The 14,442-nt window shown below is 46.0% G+C and overlaps 1 protein-coding gene across 5 annotated transcripts in view; it reads right to left on the bottom strand.

The window, feature by feature from the left end:
- frmd3 (FERM domain containing 3) overlaps window positions 1-14,442 on the bottom strand; it is a 42,825-nt gene that overhangs the window by 6,232 nt on the left and 22,151 nt on the right. For 2 of the 5 annotated variants that reach the window (XM_020052964.3, XM_020052966.3), the window contains 7 exons: window positions 14,023-14,111; window positions 13,845-13,908; window positions 13,436-13,468; window positions 9,698-9,786; window positions 8,399-8,473; window positions 7,225-7,293; window positions 6,674-6,798 (listed from right to left, as the gene is read on the bottom strand). In XM_020052964.3, the coding sequence (XP_019908523.1) occupies window positions 6,674-6,798; window positions 7,225-7,293; window positions 8,399-8,473; window positions 9,698-9,786; window positions 13,436-13,468; window positions 13,845-13,908; window positions 14,023-14,111 (544 nt within the window). The remainder of the gene's footprint in view (window positions 1-6,673; window positions 6,799-7,224; window positions 7,294-8,398; window positions 8,474-9,697; window positions 9,787-13,435; window positions 13,469-13,844; window positions 13,909-14,022; window positions 14,112-14,442) is intronic. The other 3 variants (XM_034296595.1, XM_013136850.4, XM_034296596.1) reach the window with 3 other exon arrangements.

Genomic DNA, 14,442 nt, shown 5'->3' with positions numbered 1-14,442 from the left:
TACATTAAATAAATCAACTTTTTGATGATATTCTAATTTTATGACCAGCACCTTTACATTGCGCTCCTCCACCTTCCGTTTGAGGATGCCCCACAGATGCTCAATGGGGTTTAGGTCTGGAAACATGCTTGGCCAATCCATCACCTTTACCCTTAGCATCTTTAGCAAGACTGTGGTCGTCTTGGAGGTGTGTCTGGGGTCGTTATCATGTTGGAATACTGCCCTGGAGCCCAGTGGGAGGGGATCATGCTCTGCTTCAGTATGTCACAGTACATGTTGGCATTCATGGTTCCCTCAATGAACTGTAGCTCCTCAGTGCTGGCAGCACTCATGCAGCCCCAGACCATGACACTCCCATCACCAAGCTCGACTGTAGGCAAGACACACTTGTCTTAGTACTCCTTACCTGGTTGCCACCACACACGCTTGACACCATCTGAACCAAATAAGTTAATCTTGGTCTCATCAGACCACAGGACATGGTTCCAGTAATCCATGTCCTTAGTCTGCTTGTCCTCAGCAAACTGTTTGTGGGCTTTCTTGTGCATCATCTTTAGAAGAGGCTTCCTTTTAGGACGACAGCCATGTATACCAATTTGATGCAGTCTGGGGCGTATGGTCTGAGCACTGACAGGCTGACCCCCCACCCCTTCAACCTCTGCAGCAATGCTGGCAGCACTCATACATCTATTTCCCTAAGACAATCTCTGGATATGACGCTAAGCACAAGCATTCAACTTCTTTGGTTGACCATGGTGAGGCCTGTTCTGAGTGGAACCTGTCCTGTTAAACCGCTGTATGGTCTTGGCCACCGTGCTGCAGCTCAGTTTCAGGGTCTTGGCAATCTTCTCATAGATTAGGCCATTATTATGTAGAGCAACAATTAATTTTTTCAGATCCTCAGAGAGTTCTTTGCCATGAGGTGCCATGTTGAACTTCCAATGACCAGTATGAGGGAGTGTGAGAGCGGTAACACCAAATTTAACACACCTGCTCCCCATTCACACCTGAGACCTTGTAACACTAACGAGTCACATGACACTGGGGAGGGAAAATGGCTAATTGGGAAAATTCCCCCAACCAGGTATGGATCCCTCTTCAGAAAAGCAAAGAAAAAGCTACTTGGGTGTCGTATCTTCAAAACGGTATGAGCTTTGAGCCAGGCTGGTAAAGCGTTTCACAAGCAATGATGTATCTCCCATTTGAAAAGGTTTTAGATAGATTGTTGCTGTGGACCTGCTAAGCAACCTCAACCAGTTTTAATGCATATTTGACAATCAAAGGCCCCATAACCACCAGCCTGACCAGCTCTTCCCTGTTTTCACATAGATTTTGAAAATATCACTAGACCAACACTGCTTCCCTGGTCTTCCATCGTAGGGTTCTGCCTGGTCTTCCATCATAGGGTTCTGCCTGGTCTTCCATTGTAGGGTTCTGCCTGGTCTTCCATCGTAGGGTTCTGCCTGGTCTTCCATCATAGGGTTCTGCCTGGTCTTCCATTGTAGGTTCTGCCTGGTCTTCCATCGTAGGGTTCTGCCTGGTCTTCCATTGTAGGGTTCTGCCTGGTCTTCCATCGTAGGGTTCTGCCTGGTCTTCCATCGTAGGGTTCTGCCTGGTCTTCCATTGTAGGTTCTGCCTGGTCTTCCATCTTAGGGTTCGGCTGGGTCTTCCATTGTAGGGTTCTGCTGGTTGACTATGGACTCATTGCACTCACCCTGGTTGTCATGTTTGAGGGCATAGTCCGGTCCCATCTCAAAACCTTCACTAATACCTCCCTCAGCCCAGTGCAGTCTTACCACAGAGCCAACATGTTCGTGAACAAAACTACTCACATTACCTACTCACAACACCTTGACCACCCTATTTGTAGACCTCCCAGAATGATAATTAGACAACACCCCCATCCCAGAATGATTTTACAAACAATGTTTCCAGACCAAGGTAACATCTCTATGTTATCTGACAGCTCTATATGTCAATCATAGTGTCTGTTCTCACCTCCTCTATCCAGGTCAATATAGTTCTGTTTTTGCACCTGTTTTTATTTCTATTCGTTTTTAAACTCTTTTTTTTTCAAATTCCGTTCAGTTTCAGAGGCTCTGTCACACTCTGATTCAAATACACATCCCCCCAAAATCACAGCAAATTGTAGTTGACTGTATGGAGACAATCCTGATCCTGACATGTTTTGACCCCTTGTCTTATCATGTTGGAGATCAGTTGCGTTCGTCCTCTCTTGGCTCGTCACTGAAGACAGAGGCAGGCGCCCCCTGGTAATGGAAGAGAAGTCACAACTGAGTCACTGGACACTCCATCACTTTCTTCCTTTCCTTCCTCTCTCCCTCCCTTCTCTCTGTCTCTCTTCTTCTTCCCTCCCTCCCTCCCTCCCTCTTCTTCATTCCTTACTTCCCTCTTTCCCTCTTTTCTCCGGCCCTGTCTCTCTCCCTCGCTTCCCTCATGTTCCCTCTCCTCTCTCTCTTCCCATGTCAGTTGAGGAGTAGATAATGCCATCTCTCGTGGTTCTGTACTCGTGTCCTAAGATTGGGTTACAGTCTAAGCCATTAGATTCCTCCTGCATCCCCAACTCAATGCACACACACACACACACACACAAAGTCAAACACTACTGTTGTTTGCTCCTTGGGGTTTAAGGCCTGGGTGTCTCTGTAAAGCACTTTGTGACAACTGCTGTTGTAAAAAGCGCTTTATAAATACATTTTGATTGATTGATTGAAAGTTTTCCCCGCTGTGCACTCCCACACTAACCAACAGCACAGGCTGAAAATGATTTAGCCTTCATCCTTACAGCGTCCTCGTTCGAATCCTGAAATTAACAGAATTCTCATCTTCAACATTACTCTTCTTCCTTAAAACATCCTCTAACCTTACCCACATAATCTCTACAGCATCAGACAGGCAGACAGGCGGGCAGGCAGACCTAGACTGACAGCAACAGGAGCAGAGCCATGTCCCAGTTCTCAACAACAGAGGCAGCTGAGCCGAGGGAACCACCACAAACACACGGGAGGCTCTGATGGGATACTCCACCCAGTGTTTCTGCCACACCCAGGACCAGTGACAGGCCATAAACTCTGGCCGGCCAAACAACTACTTCGGTGTGAAATTAAATGGGTTTCTGGAGCAAGGTCAGACTGTCAGCAGTGTTCGTCGTTAAATTAAACATATTCTCCCCGGGCCAAGACCCACACACACACACACACACACACACAGACCCACACACACGAGCGTGAGCAGTCACACACATTTGAACACAGAAATTAGTGTAGGCAGTGTAACACAGTACGTTCTATGCAGTGTCAAGGCGTTCCGAAATGATTGTCCAGTTGCCAGAAATAAGTGTGTTTTTTTTGCGCCCCCCTGTCTTGTCCCTTAGGTTTTGTACCGGTTCCAGAGATGTGCCCTCCGTGGCCCAGCAGGCGGACGCAGACGCCCCGGGATGTGTGGTTGGCCATGCGTAGCTGCAGGCTGTGGCTGGTGGTGATCTTCAACCGGCAGCGCACCACATCCGAACGCTCCTCCAGGACATCCCCGCCCCGTGCACCAAGGATCTCCTCGTCCTGCCCCTCGCCCGGGACCGCACCCAAACCCTCACCCAGATCTCCCTGCTTCCCTAGGACACCTCCACACCCCAGAGGGTCCCCGACTCTCACAGCGATGTCGGCCTTGTTCCTCTGCCCCAGAAGCTCCATGGCTGCGCCCTCTCGCAGTGACTTGGCAGCGGCTTCCCACTCCCACACCACGGCTGACTGGTTGTCCTCTGAGCTCTGCGCCACATGCGCACACACAACCCTACGGATGACTTAAATGTCAGCCGTGTTAACAAAGACAGGGCATTAGGGGTGGATCATCCCAAAAGTAGGGGAGTCTATTTTTACCCCCATGGTCTTGGGGAGAGGGCCAGTTAATCTCTAGCTGATTAGGGCCAGGGGCTAGGGAGGGGGCAAGAGGGGGTGACTATGTCTCATTCCAACACTCACAGTTCTTTCCTGATATATCTCCTCCTTTAGATGGCTGCTTATTAAGGGGTTTATATCAGCTGAAGCCCAATAGGGCTAGCCCAGAGATGTATTTAGCAGCGGTCGTCACCGGCCTGGAGGATGGTGGCCCTGGGTTGAGGCCTACTCTGTCGATGTAGGCCCTGGATTGACACCTGTCTTCTGCTTGGAGGCCCCGGGTGGAGACGTGTTGTGGGTGGAGATCCCGGGTGCAGACCTGTCTTGTGGGTGGAGACCCTGGGTGGAGACCCGTCTTGTGGGTGGAGACCCCGGGTGCAGACCTGTCTTGTGGGTGGAGACCTGTCTTGTGGGTGGAGACCCCAGGTGGAGACCTGTCTTGTGGGTGGAGACCCCGGGTGGAGACCTGTCTTGTGGGTGGAGACTGATGACCACCAGAACTATGGAGAGTTAGAAGGTTTTCATTCCTCTATTGGTGGGACACTGATGTTCATGCATTATGGTCCAGGTACACAACGGTACAGTCCAAAGACTTACAATCTCAGTTTGCCCAACTGTCTGAATATATGTCACTGACTCCTGCTGTCTGAATATGTCTCTGACTCCTGCTGTCTGAATATGTCTCTGACTCCTGCTGTCTGGATATTTGTCTCTGACTCCTCCTGTCTGAATATGTCTCTGACTCCTGCTGTCTGAATATATGTCTCTGACTCCTCCTGTCTGAATATGTCTCTGACTCCTGCTGTCTGGATATATGTCTTTGACTGCTGAAAAATATGACTGAAGGTGTGTGTGTGTAATAGTGTAATGTGTATGTGCAAGTGCGGTGGTGTTTCATGTGTATGTCTGTTGTATGTGCTTTTGTGTGTTTCTTATTTGTGTGTGTCTTGTGTGTGTGTGTGTGTGAATCCAGGGGTAACACCGTGCATGGGGGGGTAACCGAGACATAGACAGGGTGTGCTGATACCTCACACCCCTGCTGACACCTCTCCTCTCCCACTCGCCCCTTTTCTATTTCCCCCTCCTTCTCCTCTCCATTCTCTGTTCCTTCCCTCTGAGGTCCCCCCAAGGGCACAACAGGCCTGATCTGGTCTGGTGGTCCCGTGGGAAAGCTGAACCCAGAAACCCAGAGTCAGCAATGAAGCTGATGGACTAAGGACCACTGAAACATACTGACCGCTGAAATTTACTGACCACTGAAACATACTGACCGCTGAAATGTACTGACCACTGAAATATACTGACCACTGAAATATACTGACCACTGAAATATACTGACCGCTGAAATATACTGACTGCTGAAACAAACTGACCACTCAAATGTACTGACAGATGAAATGTTCTGACCACTGAAACATACAGACCACAGAAACATACTGTCACACCTGGTCTGCAACAAATCCAGTCTTCCACCATTTACAGGTCCTAAGTCACCAGCTCCTATACCATTTACTGGTCCTAAGGCACCAGCTTCTATACCATGTACAGGTCCTACGGCACCAGCTTCTATACCATTTACAGTTTCTAAGGCACCAGCTTCTATACTATTTATAGGTCCTAAGGCACCAGCTTCTATACCATTTACAGGTCCCACATCCAGCCAGCCTGCTGTTCACCCATTATTACAGTTTATCTGAGGAACGTTTAGCAGTCATCTACTGCAGTCTGAGGAGAAATTAGGTTCAGACTGGGGCCCACAGTCTGTTTCCGTGACATCAGAATTTACATCCTTGACTGGTCGTTATCAGGCTCCTGGGAGGTATATTTTTAGGGCTGTGATTGGAGTCTCCAGGGTAACGAGGCTGATAGTAGCATCAGCTGTTCAATGTAGACTGTAGCTCAGAGAGCTGAGCACCCAAACCCTGTCACTGGAGAACAAGCAAACCACATACTTCGTCCTGCACGATGCGTTCATGAGTGTTTGTTTGTGTCAGATGCCGTAGAATATTTCCTTTTTCGTATACAAAATATTTAAACAGTTCTAATGAAATTAGAATCCAAGTCAGGGAAAGCGGCAATTTGTCTGTGTATGTGTAACCCATGTGTCTGCTAATATCTGGGTTAAAATAGTACTGCATGTTATACTATTTCTGGCCACAAAGCATCAGATACATTGGCCACATGTAGTTAGACAGGGGGGCGCTGTTGTGCTCACACAAATCCTTCCTGCAGTGAGCGTTCTAAGCTACTACTGCCAGTGCACATTTACTGCTGCGGCATGGGTTAGAATCCCCGTCACCATTTATACAGCTATTTCAAATGGAACACTTTACAAATAGCTGGTTATTGTTGGCGTATTAACGCTCATTAGTTTCAGTGTTGCCCCCCAAATGATTTCCGGTTGTGTATTTTGGTTTAGCTGTCCCCGTCACCTAGTCAAGCCAAAACATGAACCGTAAGATTAGAATGGGCTGGACAGGCAATGAAAAGGCGTATTCAAAGCCAAACATATAACACCAGCTAAACTGCCAAGCTAGCTAGCTTTAATCTGTTAAGCCTATCTGGAGTTGTAAACCCATTGTTTCTGCTATTTCCCTTATGGACACTATCGGCGGATCTTACGAATATCTCAGATAAATCAGTATGCATGTCTTTAAGTGCACTCTTTCACTCACAAAAAAAACATGCCCCTCTATTGAAACAAATTTCGGCTCCAGGCCTGTTGTGTGTGTGCCTGTGTTTGTAAATAACGCGCTTACCAATATCCGCCGAGGCCTCTTCGTACTCATTGGGGGAGGGCAGGGCCGGGACCAGAGGCTCCATGTTCATGATCAGGTTTTTGTGGCTCAGCGAGTTGAAGCTTCTGCTCTGGCCAAAGTGTAACCTGAAACCCAATGTAAACAACACGTGTCACCCGATTCACCAGCTAACCATTTGGAACCGAAGCTGCGGGAAGTAGGGGTGCTGCAGAACTCCCCTGACGAGGGCAGTATACAGATTGTTTCTGCAGATGGGCACTGTCTGTTTAGTATGTGTGACAACATCAGCACCGCCAACATCAGCACCTCCTGATCAAAACTACTACAACTACTACTACTTCCCAAAAGGAGTGGCTGCCGAATTTGCAGGAGATAATGGGGAATACACGTCAGTAAACAGTGATGTTTGTTATTCTACCTCTAATCTGTTGGAATCATTTAGGGATGTTTGTTATTCTACCTCTAATCTGTTGGAATAATTTAGGGATGTTTGTTATTCTACCTTTAATCTGTTGGAATCATTTAGGGATGTTTATTATTCTACCTCTCACCTGCGCACCTCCGGTGGATCTCTTTGGATCTTGGAGCTGGCTTCGATCACTTCTTTTGCAACTCTTCCACTAAAAAGAGAAACAGACCCAAACATTTTGTTTTAGAGAACGAGACTATGTTTACCAAGATAAATATTATTATATTAGATTTTTGGGCTGCCTGTGTAAACATAGTCTAAGTGGGGTTTCGTAGATGTAGTTGTACCATACTGGACCATACCAGTTCTACTATACTGGACCATACCAGTTGTACCATACTGGACCATACCAGTTCTACTATACTGGACCATACCAGTTCTACTATACTGGACCATACCAGTTGTACCATACTGGACCATACCAGTTCTACTATACTGGACCATACCAGTTCTACTATACTGGACCGTACCAGTTCTACCATACTGGACCATACCAGTTCTACCATACTGGACCATACCAGTTCTACTATACTGGACCATACCAGTTCTATTATACTGGACCATACCAGTTCTACTATACTGGACCATACTGGTTCTATTATACTGGACCATACAGGTTCTATTATACTGGACCATACAGGTTCTATTATACTGGACCATACCAGTTCTATTATACTGGACCATTCAGGTTCTATTATACCTGACCATACAGGGTCTATTATACTGGACCATACCGGTTCTATTATACTGGACCATACAGGTTCTATTATACTGGACCATACAGGTTCTATTATACCTGACCATACAGGGTCTATTATACTGGACCATACCGGTTCTATTATACCTGACCCTACAGGTTCTATTAAACTGGACCATACAGGTTCTATTATACTGGACCATACAAGTTCTATTATATACCTGACCATACAGGCTCTATTATACTGGACCATACAGATTCTATTATACTGGACCATATAGATTCTATTATACTGGACCATATAGATTCTGTTATACCTGACCATACAGGATCTATTATACTGGACCATACTGATGTTAGAAATCCAAAAATGTTCCTAATCCAACATGCCACCATTTCAAGTAAGTTATCCATACCAGGAACAAAAGCATTACTTGAACCAATATATAACACTTGATTTTAAAAAGAAGATAAATTATGGTTGCTATGGAAATGATGGAAGCAAACACACTTGGCAACGGGAGGGTTTAGAGACGCAGCAGGACATTTGATGTCTCACCTGAATCTAAACCTGCTTCCCTTGAAGAATATATTACTACTGGACACAGTCTTTATCTGGCTGGACTTTGCACATCTGTCAACGAGAAACATGTTAGGTGAGAAACGGTGAACATTTATTAGTTACATTCAGTATTTAGAAACCCAGACGACTGGATCATATTTATTAGTTACATTCAGTATTTAGAAACCCGGACGACTGGATCATATTTATTAGTTGCAATCAGTATTTAGAAACTCGGACGACAGGATCACATTTATTAGTTGCATTCAGTATTTAGAAACCCGGACGACTGGATCATATTTATTAGTTACATTCAGTATTTAGAAACTCGGACGACAGGATCACATTTATTAGTTACATTCAGTATTTAGAAACTAGGATGACTGGATCAAATGTATTAGTTACATTCAGTATTTAGAAACCCAGATGACTGGATCACATTTATTAGTTACATTCAGTATTTAGAAACTAGGATGACTGGATCACATTTATTAGTTACATTCAGTATTTAGAAACTAGGATGACTGGATCGGTATCCAGATTTGAGTTGTCCTGTTAGGTCCAGCTGGTCCTGTCAAACAGGGGCTTGCACCCGTGTAAAGACAAGCGCCAGGACTCAGATCCAGAACTTTCTCTGACCGCCGCTATCCAAATTAAATTCTGTTTAATTTGATTAACAAGCTCTGCACTGACATCCAAGCTCTATGGTTTCCAAGCCTGCCTCACTGCAGAGGCCCAGGGAAACCTGAGCTCCCAGGACAAAGGAACCAACACCCTGGATCTAGGCTCAGCATGCGGCCATCAGATCCAACCCTCTGTCGCTCCTTTTAAACCCCATCCATCATCCACAATGAGGCCTGCCAATCTGAACTCTGGATTAAAATTTCAGAATTAAACACTGGATTAAAGACACTGGATTAAACCACAGTCAGCGGCAGTCAGCTATAACTAACACGCAATGAATTACACGCATACTCACAGACACACACACACAGACAAACACAGACACACACACACACACACACCATACACAGACAAACATAGACACACACACACACACACACACACACACGCAGACAAACGTAGACACACACACACAGACAAACGTAGACATACACACACACGTACACACACACACATACGCAGACAAACGCAGACACACACACACACACACACACATACGCAGACAAACACAGACACACCCACACCCACACACACAGACACACACTGACCAACTTCCAGTTCGGACAGAAAGGTGGGTGTATACAGTGTGCGCTTCGGCGTTGTGGGACTCACTTGTAGAAGGCTTGGTTCTCCACGCCACACTTCCACAAATGTTTACACGCCGCTGGAGTTGAGGTGTGAAACGTCAGCACTAGTTTCTTCTGTGGAAAGACAGCGATAGAGGGAGTGGCCGAAAGGAGGGGAGAAAAAGAGAAACAAAAGAGACAGAGAAGTTGAGGGAGAGAAAGACAGAGAGAGAGAAAGAAGTACAGATTCAGAAAAGGGAGGGGAACAAAGCAAATGGAGATAGCTGAGCTAAGTGCTGAACACGATGTGACAGGGCTAGGCGGAGTGCTGAACACGATGAGAGAGGGCTGAGCAAAGCACTAAACACGATGAGAGAAGGCCTGAGCAAAGCGCCGAACATGATGAGAGAGATCTGAGCAAAGTGCTGAGCCATTATGGAGTCGGTCCTGGCTCTGAGCTGGTTAGGGTGGGGGTTAGGGTGTGGATGTGTGAGGTACGGCGCGTGGCGGCGGCGGCTGGGGAGCACTAGAGAACCACCAGCACTAAGCAGTTTTAAAAAGGCCCTGGGTGTCCTGGAGTTTATGGTTTTTGCCCAGGATAAGAGGGGGGATAAATTCCAGTAAAAGTCCAGTAATCTGCTCTGTGTCTGGTAACATGAGACAGCAGATCAATGGAGCCTGCAGCATTACAGAGCACAGAGCCAGACAGAGGGGGGCGGTGAGACGGACACTCCCTTGCCTGGGCCCGGATTAAACCACCGGAACAATGGAAAACCAACAGTGTCCCGTCAGAGGACAAACTCAACGCTGGTTCCTGCTCCATGGCTACACACACTCACACTCTAATGACGGTGCTGTTGTCCACAAGCACGTTGTTGTCCATTTGGGTGACTACGGTAAGGGCCGTGTTGGCCCTGCACCAAACATAAGGTGCCGCGGGGCCACTGCAACCCGATTCCAGGTTGAAGCACCGCCATTAGTGACCTAAATGGTGGTGAACAATTGGGTTAGCACTGGCTGAGTTCAGGTCGGGCAGAGTGGGCAAGGTGCTCTTCGGCTCATTGCACTCTAGCGGCTCCTTGTGGCGGGTCGGGGCATTTGCCAGCTACCTCTGACTCCTTGGCTCCCTTCGCCTCTCTCCCGAGCTTTCTTGGGAGTCGTCCCATTTTTGCATTTCTTCAATTTTAGCAGCCGCTCATATCTGGAGCAATTTACAGTAAGCGTGTACGTTTTCAAACTGCCCCTCACATATATGCGGGAATCGCACCCACAACCCAGGCGTTGTAAGCACCATGCTCTAATAACTAAACTAAACAGGACTAAACAGGACCATAACACATAACGCCATAAAGGGAATAGGGCCATTTGGTCTGATGCATGTGTCACAGTCTAAACTGGATTAATGATAAACTGGATTAACGATAAACTGGATTAACGATATCAAACAAAGACAGAGAATGGTGCACTCCCCTCACATTGACTCTCTGGGATGCATTATCAGTGGGCGTAGTGAAGGGGGAATTCAGACTGTTCATCTGGTGCCCAGTGCACACAGCAAAGTGGGCATTTATGCGCGACACACATCTGTAACAATGGCCGCGTGGTGTGCTACACGCGTGTTCACCTGGCAGGACTGTGTGTGCTGTCGTGGAGTGTGTGGCGTCTCTTTCACGTTAAAAAAGCTGTCAAGGGACCATGCAGGGTGTGACGCTTAGCAGGAGCTGCGGTGATTGGATGGCGAAGTGATGCATGATTAAATCATAATAACATTCAACTCACTCCACGCACACACACACACACACCGAGGGAAACAAACTGCTAAACTGTTTAATAAATTACAGAAATCCAAATCTAACAACAAACAATAAAACGGGATGATAACATTTGCCAGATCTTTTTCTGGAATAAAGGAAATGGTCACAGATTTCCATGCTACAGTCAAAATAAATGCTCCTGCGCTATAAAAGGCAAAGAGCAGGCCAACATAAAAAATTATTATCAGTCAAATCAAATAGACGAAACCCAAACCAGAAACACATAGCAAGCACAGGAGTGAAGAACAGAGCGGTGGGATCTTCGAGGAGTGGGGAAGGTGAGGAGAAGAGCTTTGGTTGGGGTTGGTGTGGGGTGTTTTGATTGATGGGAAATGCAATGATATGTTTACTCACCAGCGATGGATATGTAAACACAGAGAGGAGAGACAGAAACACAAAGATAAAACTGCATCTTCAGCCAGATGGTCAACTGACAAGCAAAACGGACTGCAGTTAAGCTGTTTGAAATGAGGCGAAAAGCAGGTTGAGATGGAAACTTTGTAGCTATGACATTCTATTGACTTACTGACTGAACTTTTTTGTTAGAGTACAATACACTTGGTGTGTGTGTCTGTGTTTGTCTGTGTGTGATGCGAAAGCAGCCAAACAGGACTGAACATCAGACAGGACGGAACAGCAACGCGTTTCTCCAGATCTCAGGCATGAGGTAGGACAGGCAGACAATGGCGGAGTGGAACGACAGTACAGTCTGAGCTGATCGCCAATAGAGAGACATGATAACCCACAACGCCCTCCCATGAAACGCACAACTACTACGTATGTACAGAGCCTGTCGGTTGGTTGTAGCTGGCTAAACATCATGTATCAACCACCTTTCCTTAGACCTGTTGGCCTTAAACAGGAGCCAAGAAGTGTACAGATGATGTATGCCACTTTGCAACAGTAGAGAAATAATCCTGCAGGAACAGGAAATGTATTTAATTACATGGATTAATAGAGGACATTTTTAGCAGGGCGTTGATACTTTATTTTTTAAGGTTAACCAAGTCAGATTCTTTCTGGGTGGCAATTATAAACTTCAGAATCCCTTTTGAAGTATTGACTGTACCCTGAATTGGCAATAAGAGGATGTTCAAATTAGGATCCAGGAGATCCTAATTTGGAGAGGGTTCTGTTCAGTTCAGTGCTCAGATTTCACTATAGTTCCATTCCTCCTGAATGACAACCTAGTTCAAAGGCCCAGTGCAGTCAGAAATGTTTCCGGGTTTTCTATACAGTATATTTGTTTCCACGCTATGACAATGGAACAATACAATTAAGAGAATTTTGTTAATGTCCTTTTTGTGGTAATGAACATATATAAGTGCTGTAAATACCAGCTGAAATATCTACTTGTTTTGGTGTTTGCACCCCCCATTTTACCAACACCCAGTTCCAGCTTCAGTCTTGCTTTAGGAGTTGCTCTTTGCTAACAACCTATTTTTGTTCCTCTTCTAACCGTGAGAACTGTAAAGCGCTCTCAGTTATTTATGCGCAGGACTCATTTGATATTGACACACAAACAGCTGCATTGGACCTTCTCTGATATTCCAGTTCAACTCAGGCATGAGAGATGTGGGGGATTTGGGCCCATACCAGTTCAACTCACTCAAAGATGTTCTGAGGGCAGAAAGAAATGGTGCAGGCGAACATCCAATTGAAACGGAGAGGAGGCGGTGCTCATGAACACTTGAAATCACATCAAAAGAGTGGGTTTGCTTGTTATGTTGTAAGGAAGTACGTGCTAAATTACTTGATTACGCTAACATTCAGTGGTGAATCTTTGGTTGAGATGACATGCACTTGCTTTTTTGATCCGGCTTGAAATTTTCAAGAGCGCCGCCTCCTCTCCATTTTGATTGGGTGTTCACCTGAACCAATCAATTTCTTTCTGTCCTCAGAACACGTTTGAGTGAGTGAAACTGGTATGTGCGGGATTTGGGGGGATGTGGGCTGGATGTTACACCCACCAGATTACAGTGCATCCTGCCTGTCAGCGAGATCTGCAACAGGGCAACACAATAACACTCACATCTCACATCAGGGAGTCACATCCGGGAAAACACTCAGACCTTGCGTGCAGTATAAACACACACACGAACATACACGAACGCGCACACACGCGCAGTAGGACATAGAAACTCTGAAGGTGACTGATATTATCCAGGAATAACTGACAAGTGCTAAAGCATACGGGCACAGGTGGTTTAGAGGTTTGGGAAAGGAAACACAGCAGGGTAACATAGCATGAGACACAACTGTCGTGTTCAACAGGGACACTAAATCAGAGCACCACCCACGCTGTTTATAAAAACCTCTCTTAAGAATGTTTTTTTTTTTTATGGTGTTCGGGAAACATTTTGAGAATGTTTGACTTGCCTCTTTTTGAATTCCAATGACATAGAAGGTTTTCCCCTCGAACTTCAGTTTGCTGACATCAGCCCTATAGATGAACAGGAGCAATTTGTCCATGAGACGGCCGCTGTTCAAAAGCTTCTGGTAGTGATGAGGTCATAGGTTAGAGGTAAGAGGTGAGAGGGGGGAGGTGAAGGGTTACCATTTGAGCAGGTGGATTCTCTTGTTTCCCTGAAACACCACAAACCCAGTAGCGGTAAAGCCGAGGAAAGCTGTGGATCCTGTGAAGTCCTGCAGACACAGACAGAAACACCCACACACACACACACAAACACACACAATCGCAGACAATAACAAACATACACACACACGCAAAAGACAGACATGCATGCATACATAAACATTCACTTTCTTGAATGTTATATACTCAAAGGTTATATCACATAACAATATACGCTCACCATCCACTGTATATAAATGTATGTCAACATTGCATAATGTTGCAGAACATTGATTCTGTCTATATGTCTGCCACCAGCAATGCCTTCACACTGAGTACAATCTGGGCTGTGTGTCAATTTACTTTCTGATTCTGATGGAATAACCTCTGACCCTGGATCAG

The sequence above is a fragment of the Esox lucius genome, chromosome 13 (assembly GCF_011004845.1).
Source record: "Esox lucius isolate fEsoLuc1 chromosome 13, fEsoLuc1.pri, whole genome shotgun sequence".
Lineage (NCBI taxonomy): Eukaryota > Metazoa > Chordata > Actinopteri > Esociformes > Esocidae > Esox > Esox lucius.
This window is presented reverse-complemented; position numbering and strand designations above follow the sequence as displayed.